Source organism: Agelaius tricolor, unplaced genomic scaffold, assembly GCF_023055355.1.
Source record: "Agelaius tricolor isolate 1412-34295 unplaced genomic scaffold, bAgeTri1.0.p SCAF_17, whole genome shotgun sequence".
Taxonomy (NCBI): Eukaryota; Metazoa; Chordata; class Aves; order Passeriformes; family Icteridae; genus Agelaius; species Agelaius tricolor.
Window position 1 is genome coordinate 10,215,751 of NW_027269277.1, and position 15,217 is coordinate 10,230,967.

At 38.4% G+C, this 15,217-nt stretch overlaps 1 protein-coding gene across 5 annotated transcripts in view; it reads right to left on the minus strand.

The window, feature by feature from the left end:
* TENM1 (teneurin transmembrane protein 1) overlaps positions 1-15,217 on the minus strand; it is a 775,104-nt gene that overhangs the window by 204,586 nt on the left and 555,301 nt on the right. For 4 of the 5 annotated variants that reach the window (XM_071442431.1, XM_071442433.1, XM_071442434.1 and 1 more), the window contains one exon: positions 1,342-1,602. The exons of the other annotated variant lie outside the window; for it this stretch is intronic. In XM_071442431.1, the coding sequence (XP_071298532.1) occupies positions 1,342-1,602 (261 nt within the window). The remainder of the gene's footprint in view (positions 1-1,341; positions 1,603-15,217) is intronic. 5 annotated transcript variants of the gene reach the window in all.

The window sequence follows — 15,217 nt, forward strand, 5'->3', positions numbered from 1 at the left end:
AGGAAAACACAAACACAATTCCCCCTCAAGCCCAAACAAAACCTCTCTATGCAGCAAACACTTGACAGAGGATGGATCCTACAGAAGCAGGAAGCTGGAAGACAGGCAGCCATTGCACACTGGAAATGGGGTGGCATCTAAAAATTACCTGATTCCACCAACACAATAAAATGTGGTAGTGCAGAATGCTTAATCCTCAATGGAATATTTAACTAGAAACAAGCTGTGCACTAAAATCTCTTTTTTAACCTCAACCAGATAATGTAATGTTTTTGAGCCTAATATTGGACATTATCATTGGTACTGGCAGACATCCAGGTGAAATTATATAATTACGAGCTTCATGTTTGATAAATTCAAACATGTAAGTATAGAAACGCCATTTGTACTGAATCAGTTGTATTAACCTTATGACTACAGAGGCACTAAAATATGATGTTGTCAACATTGAAGTGTCAATATTTAATGACATCTAGACCTGCCATAACATGCAGCTATTAAACACAGAAATCAAAATATCAGCTAAGCTTGTTGATCTTAAGCATGATAAATTTGTTTACTTACTATACTTTGTAAGGAAGCAGAGTAAATTTTAATCAATTTTAATGCAGAGATAAAAACCACTAATTCCTCACATTACTTCATTAAATACACATTTTTCTCTTCTGTGACACACTTAATTGTAAGAAAAGCAAATGAGTAAAAAAAATCCCGAATGAGAATGAATATTTAGAAAACACAGATAGACAAAAACCAAGCCCATGTGACGCACAAGCCCACTCTCTATATGCAGAGAAATACAGAACTGAGACATGACAAAGACCTGTTCAGTCTATCCTACTGATGAAGACACGTGTTTAGGTGGAGCATAAGATTAGAGGTAAATAGAGAACTCAGGACTGCAGGTTGTCTTTCTCAAGTCATCTGGCTGAAGAGCCTTAAAACTATGCCCAGAAGTAACTGTATGCAAAACACAATATAGATGTACATATATAGATATATTTTAGAACCTAATTCATAGGCCACCAAATTCAAATGATAAATATCTTACCACATAAAAATGAAGAATGTGGGAAAGTTATTAGCCTTTAGAGAAATTATGTTTTAACAAAAACACTGTTTCATTTTTTTCACTTATTTTCTGTCTAAACTATAAATACAATACACACAGCAAACAACCCCTTCACCTCACATACAGTACAGGGATCTAGGAAGGAAGGGGGAAAAAAGAAAGAAAATAAAGGAGAAAAAAAGAAAAAAGGAAAATAAGAGAAGTAGGAAAAGAAAGCTTTGAATAAATTACTACTACTATTGAGTACATGAGATGCATTTCTTTATTACCATTCTCCCCATCAGACTTCCTCTCATGGTCAGTGTCAGTGAGGGACAGTGCTGAGTTTGCCCGGCTGGACAAGCAGGAGCTGTGCTCTGATTTGATGCCCCTCATCCACATCCTCAGGGCGTGGTCCGGGGATGCTCCTCCTTCTGTCTCAGTGTCCACATCCGAGCCCACCTCCAGAGGGTAACTGTGCTCAGCTACACCATGGAGGTCAGTCTGATAGCCAGAGCACAGGATATGGGGAGTCTCACAGAATTCCATGTCTGCAAAAAACAAAAGTTCAGAAAAAAATGTAGCAGTGAAAAGCAATATAACTTGGATTTTCTTTTGGAGAATCTGTTTTGAGAATTAACACTGTTCACACGATTAGAAGACTTTTTTTTGGTCAGTGACTCACTCTGCTATCTAATCTGCTCTAAAGGTAATACAACTAGAAGAATATATAGTAAAATATATAGTGCTGCACTGTAATTGTGCCTTTTTGTCTGATAGAAATATGCATTATAGCTCAAACATGTGCACACCCACACACTGATAGCTGCACATCAATTTACAACTGAAGTGAGCATCTGCAAACACAGACACTTTCTCACATTTTGCCAGGAAGGCAACAGCTCTAAATTAATCTCAGTATGTTTTTATCCTAGGGAAAGTGTAGCAAATTTCCCAATAGAGAAGTTAAAAAAATAACATTTAAAGTATTTGGTTTATGTTGGAAGACAAAGAAAGGGTACTTACCATTGGCTTGCTCTTTGAGAGTGCTGTCCTTGCATATTCACACCAGTGGGTTTGGGTTCTCCAGTGCTGGTGGCCTACAGGAACTTCCTAGAAGAGCAGTGACTACTAGGACTGTACAAGGGCCATCTCATGACACCAAGCCATCTGAGATTTGAGAGCTGTACAGTGCTACAAGTTATTCTTACTGAACACAGCAGCTGCTGGGCAGCAGAAATCCAAGGACAAACAGAAGGTGGACACGACCCATAATGTGAATATGCAGAGGAAACATTCTCGAAGAACTACAGGTAAGTAACACACATCAGCAAATTGCAACTCCCCTTTGAGGTAGCCTCTGCATATTCTCACTTGTGAGAATCCAATTACAAATGCAACTCACAGGGACTATGACAGGGAGTTCTAATTAAATAAGGATTACAGAACTGCACTTCCTAATTGAACATCAGACCTGGGATGCCATCTTAAGAGACTAAATACAATATCAAATATGCATACAGTATTTCAGTTTCTAGAAAAGAAACATTAGAGACAAGAGTCATTGTTTAAGATTAAGGACAAATACTCTTTCCTACTGCCATCCTAACCAAAGCTTTAATTTGCCAAACTAATCCACTTACCAGCTAGTGAGAGGAATGATTCTGATTTTAATCACTCTCTCTGAAATAACAAAAAGCCCTAGTATTTTCTTGAAGGTATCAACCAAAACCTACAAACCAAATGCTAAGACATAAATTTAACCACCTGAGGAAACTGTAATTCATCTGTCTCTATACATCTTTCTTCCGCCATACAAAAATTCCTGAAGGTCTTGGCTGTAGTCTTGGCTTTGAGCTCAGGGAATGGCAACCTCATTTGTGGAGGGCAAGGGAAGAAGGCAGGCAGCAAACAGAAAAGCATGGCCACAGCCTCACTGTCCTACAGGAGTCATGGAAGGTCACCCTGTCTTGCCTGGTGTTGCTGCATCCCCTCGGAGCAGCCAGACAGGTGTGGGGATGATCCCAAGTGCTCCAGCACCACTCTGGTCTTTTCTTCTTGTTCACAGGAGGAGGAGGATGATGTGGTCTCAGCCCTATCCTTGAGAAGCTGAGATGTGCCTTCACAAGCCCTGTCCTTCAAGACTCTCAAATGCACTGAGGCTGACTCCAAAGTTTGATGGAGATGGCTAAAACAGCCAAAATACTTGGAAGCAGTTGTGTAGGGAATATTTGGCATTTGAATTTTGTCTACCTTACAACAAGTATGATTTCAAGAAACATCATCTGATCCTTCTTCCCCTTTAAAATACATCTTTGCTTATTTTCACCATCTGAGGAACTTCCCCATAATTAAAAATCTTCCTATAACTTCAAGAATCACCTCCGCTGATGCCAGGTCCTCAGGGGACAAGGATGCAGGATTTTTTTTACACGGCTGTCCCTCCAGGCAGATGTCTGCCATTAGCAGCCTGGAGCCCATCTTCTCTCTGTTTGCATTTGCATATGCCACAGGGAAAACTCATCCCAGTAAATCCCACAAAATGCTAATTAGATTACACATTTTTAAGAAGGACAGAATTTACCCTTCAGTCTATATGTTAATTCCTTTTTTTTCTTTTTATACTCTAACTCATGTTCAACTCAAGTTTAACACAATCTATTGCCTTAATAGTCTATTTCTTAAGTATACAAGCCTTTGCAGGATTTTAACTCCCACAGGAAGAATTTTCTGAAAAGCTTTTACAACGGCAGAAGTGGCTGCTTTTAGTCTGCATGTCTAACCTTTTTACCTAAAATACTACATATTTCCACAAGGAGATAAAGTTCAAGTAGATTTATGATAGATTCGGTATTACCACAAAGACATAGTCACAAGAGAAATGAGAGAACATTAATACAAAATTCAAGGTTTTGCATGAACAGAGGACAGAGGAAAAAAAGTGGCAGTTATGAAGATGATGAAAGGATTTTCAACTCTGGACCCTCACAGAGCCTGCTGTAACACAACCATTAAAAAACAAGTATTTTATCTCACATTGATACTAATTAGTTTTTTCAAAAATGTAAAGCATGAAGAAATATGAAATAGCTAATGAGCAATAAAAGGAAAAAAGACTTGTTAAAAAAACCAGCATTGCAATTAAGAGACCCCTTTCTTTCTACCACTAAATACAATTTTCTATTAAAAAAAATAAATCTTCAGAGATAAGCAGTTAAAGAGAAGTTGGAGAGTGGTGCCTCTGCTATTTAAGGCTGATATGAGAACTGGGCAGCTGACCAGGCAGTTCTAACACAGCTGCAGCTTTGCTCACAGAGTTCCTGAAAATGCCAGGCAACTCACGAAGGGTTTATTTACTGTGGCATCAATTTAGTCACCAGTACAGCTCAAAACCTAAGTTAGGATTTTCATGCAGATACAAAACACTTATCCCAGTGCATCTTCCATTGTATGCTCAGGAGTAACTGTGTGCCAGCTACTCTTTCTGCAACTCTTTTAGTTTTTCTGGCACAGGTTAAAAAAAATAATAAAATTACCCCAGTGAAAGACCACTGAGGCCCTTCTCTCCAACCCAGTAATTCTGCAAACTGGGACTTGCAGGACTTGTGCAACCTCCTCACTGTGTCCATTTACCAAGAATTCTGCTAATGTCTATCAACTAACCATGAGTATAAGTAAGTATTTATTTCAATAAATAAATATTTAAAATATAGAAAAAATGATCCAAACAAAGAAGGCAGAAGAAACATAAAACTAGAGTATAAATAGTGATGGGCATGAAAAACTTTGCTTTCCAGTCCTCCTATCCCCTTATGGAAAAATATTATTTTGTATTAATAACAGAGTGATAAGAATTAATTTAAATTACTTAATTGACCTATGTTTTCAACTAGAGAAAGATCTTACAGAAAAATATAATTTATTTATAAACTGGAATAGTTTGACATCTTGCAATTAGGTGCCTTTTATGAACCCCATCATATAATTAAGCAATTGCAATTTATTGATTGTGAAAGTCTTTAAACATCACTGATTCACAAATTAATTTTATTCTTGATTCTTGGTATGAGGTGGTTCTTACTCTGAGAATGCTCCCTGCTCAAACACACACAAAATCAGTTCTCTGGATGAAATAAATACAAATTATTCCTTCTGCAAATATAAAAGACACTAAGTAGCTCAAAGGCAAGGTGAAAATATCAGTCTTGGAATTTGAAATCCATGAAATTGATTTTGGCCTAGTGTCCTCTTTGAGACTGGGTTTTGGAAAACACTGGAAATATCAGAGTCTGGGGAGGAGAATGAGGAAGGAACTCCAGAAAGGCAAATAATATACATTAACCTGAACAGAGTCAAGTTTATACTTGTGTCTGAGGGAATATATTGGGAATGCAAGGGAAAAATATCCCAAAGATGCACTTTTGTTTCTGGGCTGGGATTTTAGTGTTACACCACAGCTTGGTGGGTATTTTTTCCCACTGAACTTAGTCCAGTGCTTTAATCTGCAGGTGCATCATGTGTGCTGCAAAACAAGCAGAAAGGCAGACCAGCCACTCATGGTGTAAGAGACTCAGAGACACTGGGAAGGAGGGAGGGAAGGAGTGAGAAAAAATGCAGATCACATGGGGAAAGTGAAGTTTGCCTTCATTTTTGGAAGCAATACATATGCATTCTCCTAAATGAGAAATTTTGAGGGCTATTGAACATTCTGCTAAATTTCATGTGTTCAACGGCCCTTAAAATTTCTCATTTTTCACCTGAGGACTGTGGTTTCCTGGCTGGTTGCTGGACTTGAGAATTAAATGTGCAGAGATCTTAAGCTGCTTCATAAAAGCATTCATGAAACACAACCCACTACATATATTTTTAAACGCTTTTGTGTACATGCTTCTCATTTAGTCCAAGATATTACTTCTTTCCATGTTGAGAGCATACCACATCTTTCCTAGGACAATATAATTCAATGAAATTAAGCTCCAGTAACCATCTGTACAAAAACCACTGAGGAAGAAACCAAAAATAAATTAATTTTCAAAAATGCATTACACTGACTATTAATTTGTTTTATAAATTTCTTGTTTATCAGCAATTGCATTATTGCCCGAGCCTGGAACTGTTTCTGAGCTGCATATATTATAATAATTAAAAATGGATATCCATATTACACATAAATAACAACCATATAAAATATACCATTTGAATTTTTTTTACTTCAATAGCAAATGTATTGTATTATACATTTTATTTTGCTGTATTTCAAGTTTTCCTTGCATTCCCTTATTTATGTGGCTTACTTTCTTACATTAACCTCAAGTTACCAGCAGAGCTGATAGAAAGTTCAAAAATATCAGCTGTAACAACCGAAGGAGGAATAAAAGAGGAATCAGAGTCTGTTACAACACTAAGGAGGGAAATTTGCAGGTTAGGCAGCTAAGGGATTAGGAAAGGAGGCTGCACTTTCAGAAAGCTCTTTGGCTTGTGAAATTTATAAGGAAGAAAAAGTCTTTATTCTTCAGGTCCTTCCCTAGAGGTACCAGAGGATGAGGTTCCAATCCATGCCTCATAGCAAATATCTTTCTAGTCTCTTCTTCAGACTAATTCTTCAAGCTTAAATAAGAGCACAGAAATAGACTGAACCCCTTAAAATATTCTCATGCAGTTCTCAGATATTAATTTTTATTTTTACTACTACTGAAATCAACATAAATAAGGAAATTTTACACAGAAATAATCCTGATCCTATGGGGACACAGATGAACCTTCTCTGTCCCCAGAAGCAGAGAATTCTTTTGGAGATCACTTGAAATTCTTCATGTTAGAGATTTTGTTTTTCAAGAGTTTCTCAACTAACAAGATGCCAGAGGAGACATCTTTGGAGCTACAGTGTGGATGCAGCAGCTCTCTTTTTAATTTTGGAAGAAATGCTTTCAGTACCATATTGGTTAGAAATTTAAGCCTTGAAGTTCAAATAGATCTGAATTATTGCTGGCTACAGCCTTTCCTACTCTAAAGTGCTGCTCTATGAGGTAAAATACTTCCATTCACAGGATTCTGTTAAACAGAAATTTCTACTGCAGGTACTCATAAATATCTCTCCTTTAATGAATTTTACAGTTATAAAACCATAGCAAATGCCAGGAATTAGCATTTAGCCTAAATTTCATATAAAGGAAACCAACTTATTCTCAAATAATGACCACACTAACTCTACCCTACTAAAGACAAGAGGATTAAAAAAAAAAAATAGTTACCACTGATGAGAAAGAACCTCAATATCATTTGTGCAGATAAATTGAATTCTTCTAGTATTGCAGTTGAAATAGAGTTTGGAAAAGCTTGTCTTACAACAGATTCATGTATAATTTAATTCTCCATATGCAATAATCTATTAAGAAGTTAAGAATTTTCAAGCAAAAAATATTTTCTGCTTCCAAAAACCCTGTCACAAGAGAAAAGCATTCCAATTTTCTTTCAAGTATTGTAAAGGTTCCTTGGCTCAATAATAATTTTTCTATTACAAGTTTTGGCATTTGCATTTGTGTTTGAGGGAAGCAATAGATAATGAATCCTTTCTTCTTGTGATTAAATTTTCAAAATTAAACCTAGCCATAACTAAAACTTTCATAAAGGGCAATAGAACTATGAATCAAACTATCTCAAGCAGATTAACTAACTTTCCCCTTGAAAGAGTTTCATATGAACAAACAGTTTTCCTCCAGATGCAGCAGGGGCTGTGAAGCAGTGGGTACTGCTCTGCCACCTCACATCCTGTGCATTCACAGCTCTAAACAGGCAGAGCTGGGCTGGGATTCTGTCTTGCTTTCAACTCTGTATGGCACTTCAGACAAGAAAGGCTGACAAAATTATTAGAGTGCAAACAGAGTACCAACATTCTTCACAGTGAAATTACTCTCAGATTGTGGCTCTAGCCCTACAAACTTGAATTCAACTCTGTCATGCTTTTCCGGTAATAATTTCTGAAAGCAGTTAAATTTAAATCAAAATCCCTTTCATTCAAACAGATGTCCATGGTCCATGACATCTAAGCATGACAGCTTCCAAAAAAAAAAAAAAGACAAAGATATGAAAATAATTTCTACCAACACTTTTAATTCTGGTTTATAAAATACATTTAAAATACACTGTTTGTTTCTCAATTAATGAAATTTATTTGTTTTTAAAATTGCAGTCGAACCAGTACCTTTAGATAATGAGCACCAAAATCTTTTCAAGATAAAAGATGTGCAAAGCAGGTATCCTTATAAATTTCACTGACTTAGTTTTAGAAGGCGACACATGCAAAAATCCAGAAGTCTAAATTCAGATTTAATTTTCAAGGCTGTAAATCCAGAAGTTAATTCTATGCATCCAGTGGGCTAGGGTAGCACTTAGGCTTTAGGTCATTGTGACTGTCTCAGAGTAACCACCTGCCAACTGCAGAACTTCGTGATGGTGGAAAGACTTTTGGAGAGCTGCTATCAACACCCATTTACCAGAAATCTTTTCCTTTACTGCTGGGACATTCAGCAGACCTGAGGCAGTCAGATGACAGATAACGCTCAAAAAGAATCATCAGAGTAACTCAGCTCCTCACCTTAACTTCCACCAGAAACTACAAAGCTCTAATATCATTTTAAAGTAGCTTAAGAGAGTATCAAGGGTACTAGTAGCCATCTTCCTTTGAAGTGACATGAATGGAAGGCAGGCAGCAAAGGGAGCCAGGCTGGAGCAGAGGAAGGTGGTTTTGATGCCCTGAGCCAGTTTCAGTGAGTGATCAGTGAATGAGTAATTTCAGCACAAGTGAGCAAAAGGTTTCAGCCACACTGCACTGACCAAGCCCCATTTCTTCACATTCCAACTAACTGCTAAAAATGCTGGAAATTAGGACAAAGTATTGGCAAGGGAGAAGGTATCTCTAAGCACAAAGAGACAAAATCCCTTAAAGGAAGGGGTGCCAGCCCCCAGCAGCACCTTGTGTAGTGAGAGCAGGAGCCAGAGAACAGCCCCTGTGCACAAGGAGCAGGAACTGCTGCTGTGCTGCCATCCCAGAAACAAGGAAGGAGCAAGAAGGAAACAAGGAAAACAGGAGCAGCACCCTGCTCTGGGCACAAGGAGATGTGCCCAGCAGGAAGCTCTTGCCCTCAGTGTCCAATTCAAGCTTGACAAATCCCATTCTGCAGGTTCCCAGAGTTGCCAGGTGTGCTGGCACAGACACAAACATTCTGCCAGCCAACCCCATCAGGTCTTGGGGATCAACCCCACAAATGCTGCCCATCCTAAAGGTGCATCTGATACCCCCACAAGCATCCAGCTAAAAAGACTGTCTAATGAAGCCCAAATGTGGAATCTACATCCCTTGAATTCTTGGTGGGATGTCTAACACTTGCAGAACACTACACCTAATTTTATAATTTTTTTCTCTTTAAATAACCAAAATTGGAACCAGTTTTGGCAGTCAATAGCACATCCCCAGGTCAAAGAAGGGCCAAATTAGATCACTGTGCCCAGGGCTCTTTATCAGGAGAATCAGAATCAGAGCAATGACTGCTGGCCAGACTAGCAGACTATGAAGCATTTTAAAGCTATCTCTTAGGTGAGGCTTTCAAGAGACACTGGGTTATGCCTCAAAAATAAAACTGGAAATCTAGTTTTGTTCTGGGACTTTGAATATCCAATCCATGAATCTATTTTTCACTGTTAAAATATTTCATTTCCCCCACAAATTTACTAACAGCTTTTTAGTATGTAATCACCTTTTCTACTGGAAAAAAACTCAAGTCAGACTGCAATATGCCCCCTAATAAAACCTGGGGCAACTAAACAGTTTGATTCTGACCTATGTTCGATTAGGGGTGCAGGTATGTGCACTTTTTTTTCCTCTTTTTTTCCAGATTATGCAAAAATTTACATATGAGGGGCCTGAACTTAATAAATTAACATATACTGTGAAAGCAGTATATTCTTTAATTTGAATTGAACTGCTAAGTAACATTCAGACAAAGAAATTCACCCTTCAGATTAATGCTGGAAGAAGAAAGAGAAAGCAGAAGCATGTGCACAAGCTGCCCAAGACTTGCACTCACATCCAATTAGATCCTGCTGTCAATCTGGCATCAGTGGGAGCACATGAAGACAACTTGGCACGTCCGTTCCGTTTGATCAGCCGGCTGGGGACACGGCCTGCCACTCAAACAGCCCCTCTTCCCCCAAATCTCTTGAGGGGTTTGTCATCAAATGTTCCATCTGATCAAGAGATGTGGGATTTAACTGCCTTCACATAATTCTGACCACTTTGGCTCCCTCCTTTCCTCAAGTGTTCAGTTTACCAAAGAAATTTCAATAACAGTTCATACTTAAAGGTCAGCTCTGCTGCAGTTTAATATTTGAACAATTGAAGGAAAATCATTGGGTTTGCATGTTGTATTTTTACACATACAATCACAACAACTTTTTTCAACTGTTTAACTAATTTTCTTACAAGACCGCTATTAGATTTTCTGATATTTCCAGACATTTGTTCTTCTACACTGTATTTCTAAAGGCAATTATATAAGTTATAAAGACTACTACATTCTGTATCTGCAACTGCAAAACATAAAAATATTGGGGTTTATATAACCAAAAAGCATCAAAGAAACTCAGCTGAAGGTGGTGGCACCATTCCAGCTGTGTATCCCCAGAAAATCATTTTGGGGTAATCTTGCATCACTATTACAGAACATCATTACTAATTAAGTTAAAGAAGTACTTCTTAAAACATATACTATCCAAAAATGCACATCATGATTACCAAGGAAAGATGAAAATCTGAGACACTTTTGTCAGCATGACAGTTCCCAAGCATATAACGTGGTATCTACAAGGTTTTCCATCTTGAGATTTGATGTAGAGCTCCCAAAGAGGGAAGTGCCCCATCACTCCAGTGCTGCACCAAAGATAATTAAGTATGAGGAAATTCCAAAGATGACCAAATCAAAAGACCTCTGTATATTGCCATAAAGTTTGAACAAGTGTGAGACACCATGATCTGGCATCAAAACTTACCCAAACTTTGGGAACACAGTCACAACATGGTGAAATGGCTCCAGTATTGTTAGGAGCAGCTGGCTACAACTTTTACAGCTCTAGACCTCTTTAGTTTCCCTGGCCTTTCTTAATAAGAGCTGTAATTGTTTAAAACACAAAATCACTCCTAAATGGCCCTCAGTAGCTATTCTAAAACCTCCAGCCTGAGATTTAACCACACAGTGTTTTAATCTTTCACAAAGACACAGTCATACAATTGACACCTGGGAAATGACAAGGCACTGACTGATACTGAAATGTGATTTCTGCTGTTGACAATTAGCAGGCAGGCACCTTCTCTTTCTAATTCAAATCACAGGTGGTGTTGACTATCCACAACTAAAACAAAATGCCCTCGTCATCAAATAAATAGATACATATATATTGATAATGCATAGAAAGATGGTTGGGAGGCTGACCACCTAACATGAGAGAGCTCAAAGCTGTTACCAACTTTGACAGATAAATCCTGGAAAAGAAAATCAGAAAATGAAATCATTTGTATCTTAACAGATTGAAAGCCACGGGGAAAATTACCTACTGTATTGCACTGCCCATAAAAAATTGCTTCTAAAGTTTTCCAGCATCTGCCTTTCAGACATTTTATTTGTGGAACAGAAGCTGCACACTGGTGACTCTCTTCATAGCCAACCTACCTTGGGTTCCACAGCTGTGAGCCCGTGAGCTCTCCTTAATTCTTGGCTCTGCAAAGGTGCTCGATCAACAATGCTCAGGAAGAGTCAAAGTTAAGAGCCTGCACTGCAGCTGAGACTAACCCAAAGAAAATAAATCAAACCCAAATGGCACTAACACATTAACCTACAGTGCCTCTGTAAACTCTGCCGTGCCCTGAAGGAAAGCTTGCCATAGGCTGATAAGCAGAGCTCACACTCTGTATTGCCAGAAATACTTTGTGCCTCGTTATTAAAATATTCACACAGTTGGAGGTGAACTAATTGAGGCAGTGGAGACAGTAACACAGAAGGCACTTAAAATGTAATTAAGCCATGATCAGAAAAGGGACACATAAGGGAGAAAGCACTGAAAACAGACTCCAGAGAAAACACCAGATTCAAACAAAATTGAGAGCAATTGTGTATTAAGCCATGTTTAACGACATTTATATGTACTGCTAAAAGAATCTGTGCAGAATTCAAACACTAAGGGCAGAGATAATCAGGAAAAACCACAATATATAAATTTGGTTTAGGGTTAATATATGCCAAGGAGACAGGTGTTTTGAGAGGAAGATGGCCCCACCCTCACCTGAGCAATTCTCAATCATGCTGCAGATCTAAGGAAATAAATGCTATAGGAGCATTCAGTGTCTCAATTCTTTTGGTTTTATTCTGTAAAAACACAGTTAACTCTACTGCTGCCTGTTCTGGAAGGACTGCAGCAGCAACTGTTCCCTCTGCTGTAAAATCCAGCTCACACATGCACTCACTATATTAAGGAAGGGGAAAAAAGCCCCAAAACTAAAAGACTTAAAACATGCAACTATCAACTTCACATTTTCAACACATATAGCATACTCTTTGTAATAAACACTGTATTTTAGAGATACTTAGTGACAGTCTGCTGAATAGTTAATTTTTCCTTCAGTTTAACTATTTTATAGGGAAAAAACATCAGAAAAAATCCCAGGCTAATATCCAGTTATGCAAGGATTTTTTTTCAGATCAAGAAAAAAGGAATCTTTGCAAAAAGGTTTCTTCTAACAGACAGCTCTACGTGTTAACCACACCTAAAACCCCTTTTCCATTGTTTTTTCCTATTAAATTTGTTTCATGCAAATATGCTGAGTGAAGAGCCTTCACAAAAACCAGCTCCCCATAGAATGTACAAGTCACATGTGGATTTTGCCTTTTTTCACATTTTCTCCATTTAGTATTGTCTCATTTCCCTACCAGCTGCTTCACCATTTCCTGAGCTGAACCATCTCGTGCTGTGTCCAATATTAGACACAGCAGTGACAGAGCAAATGGGAAATAAACAGCACAGCTGATCAGGACAACTGGCAAAGGATGCAAGCAGCACATCCAGAAGTGGTTATAAGTGAAAAAGCCCCAAAACATTTGGTTGTAGGAGCTTAAACTATTGATCTTTAAAAACACAGCAAGATCCTCGCTGACTTGACTCTAATCAGACAGAGAGAGCTCTGAGAAACCAGCCTGAGCCCTACTCCAAAGAGCACATGAACTGGGCACTGAATTGGGAGCAGACATTTTCCAGTGCTGGCACTCCCAGTGGAGGGAGAAGGAAGGAAGGATGGGCTTGAACTCAAGGGGTCTGAACATGAGGGTAACTCAAACCTAAGCAGGATGAACAGTGACCGGCCGTGCAGCTAAAGAAAAAGTGAATATAGGACAAAGAACTATTTTTGCCAAGCTAATAAAAAGTATTTATTTGAACTATCTTGTCAACAATATACACATTCAGAACAGTATTTACACCCCTCAGTTGTCCCCTTCCCACATCCCTCTGCTTTTCTTCAATTCAAAATGAGGAATCAGTGGACAGATGCTGGGACAGACACCTGAACACTGAGTGAGAAGCAGCTGTCAGATGCTCTCCTACCGAATAACTGAAGAGACACTGGCCAGAAAATGTTACAAGCCAGCATTTTCCTGTTTAATACAGTTGTCTTCTTGCTTAGACTAGCTTGCTGAAATGATAATGGACAAATTTGTTGAACGTGTTTGGAGGCTAATTTAAAAAAATAATGATGCAAACATTGTAAAATTGTGCTGCATGTTGTCAAAGACATCAAGTTTGTAAACGCCTCATTTGTGAACAATCTGTTGCTGAACTCTAACCAGTTCAGACACTTACTGATCTCCCACCACTATAACTGTAGCTATTTAGCAGTTTTATTCATTTTAATAATAATGATAGCAATAATACTTAGAGCATAGAAAGAAAACAGTATTTTTGTGTATTTTTTATCCTTTTGTAGAACTTATTAGCCATTAAAATATATTTTACACATATAAGTCTTCCAAAAAGATCATAAAATTAAACTGAAATACTGGTACTTCTTAGCAACATTATTCCACTCAATTGACAGTTGAGATAAAGCCATTACTACATCCAATTTAAGGACTGAGATTTCTTTTAGTAACAACAATCTTGGAGAAAAACTAAAAAACCCTGAAATATAATGTCTGAACACTCAATTGGTCACAGTGGGTATCTAAACTGGAGCAGCAAGGCACAGCAAACAAGCACCTTGTTTGTGGCCACTGTGCTCTTAGCTCGGGTGAGGGACGTGGGGGAGCACATCCAAAGGTAAGTGCCAGGTGCCTCTATTTTCTTAAAGCACTGCATAAAGGAAGAGTTTTCTAACCCTTATGATGGTCATTTGACCCAAATCTGATAGCACAGATGATGGAGCATTATTAAAGCATGAGGAATCATAAGCTCTGTGCTGCCAAAACAGCCACAGCGATGATGGGTTGCGTGAGAAGTTTGGGCTGTGTGAGTGGAGCTGCCCGGGGATGACAATAATTACCTGTGAAATGAATATTCATCACTTGGGTGAATTCAAGGCTGAATAATATTTCACTGGAGAGTTGGGATAATGTTAGGCAGAAGCTGGCCAAAGCTGACACAGCTCACTTTGTACCGAGGTCTAGTGCAGCTGGATGACACACAGATGGGTGCCAGGAATTCATGAACTGGAGACACAGCCTGCAGCAGGCAGAGCCACCCCCTGTCATAGTTTGTAAATACAAGCTGAAAATTAGCTAAATAGCTTTTTTATTCCTGAATGTATGCCCAACTCTATGCCAAGAAGTACATTACTACTGTTATTTCTGCAAGCAGTAAATAGCATTGAGCTATCCAATGAAAAAGGAAGCTACCCTTCCTTTTCTCCACAACTCCAAAACCTCTGTCAGAGTACACCTTCCTTTTTTAGAGTAATAAAATTTTTCAGAGGCAACCAATTCTTAAGGTACAGTCAGTCTCTGGCAACTTCTTTGTGAGCAGCACAAGCCTCCAGCCAGCTGAACACCTGGCAACTGCCCCAAAAGCACAACAGTCACTACAGAGGGACTGAAGTAGAACACTTAATTTTTCATGTTTTCCTTCTTTATT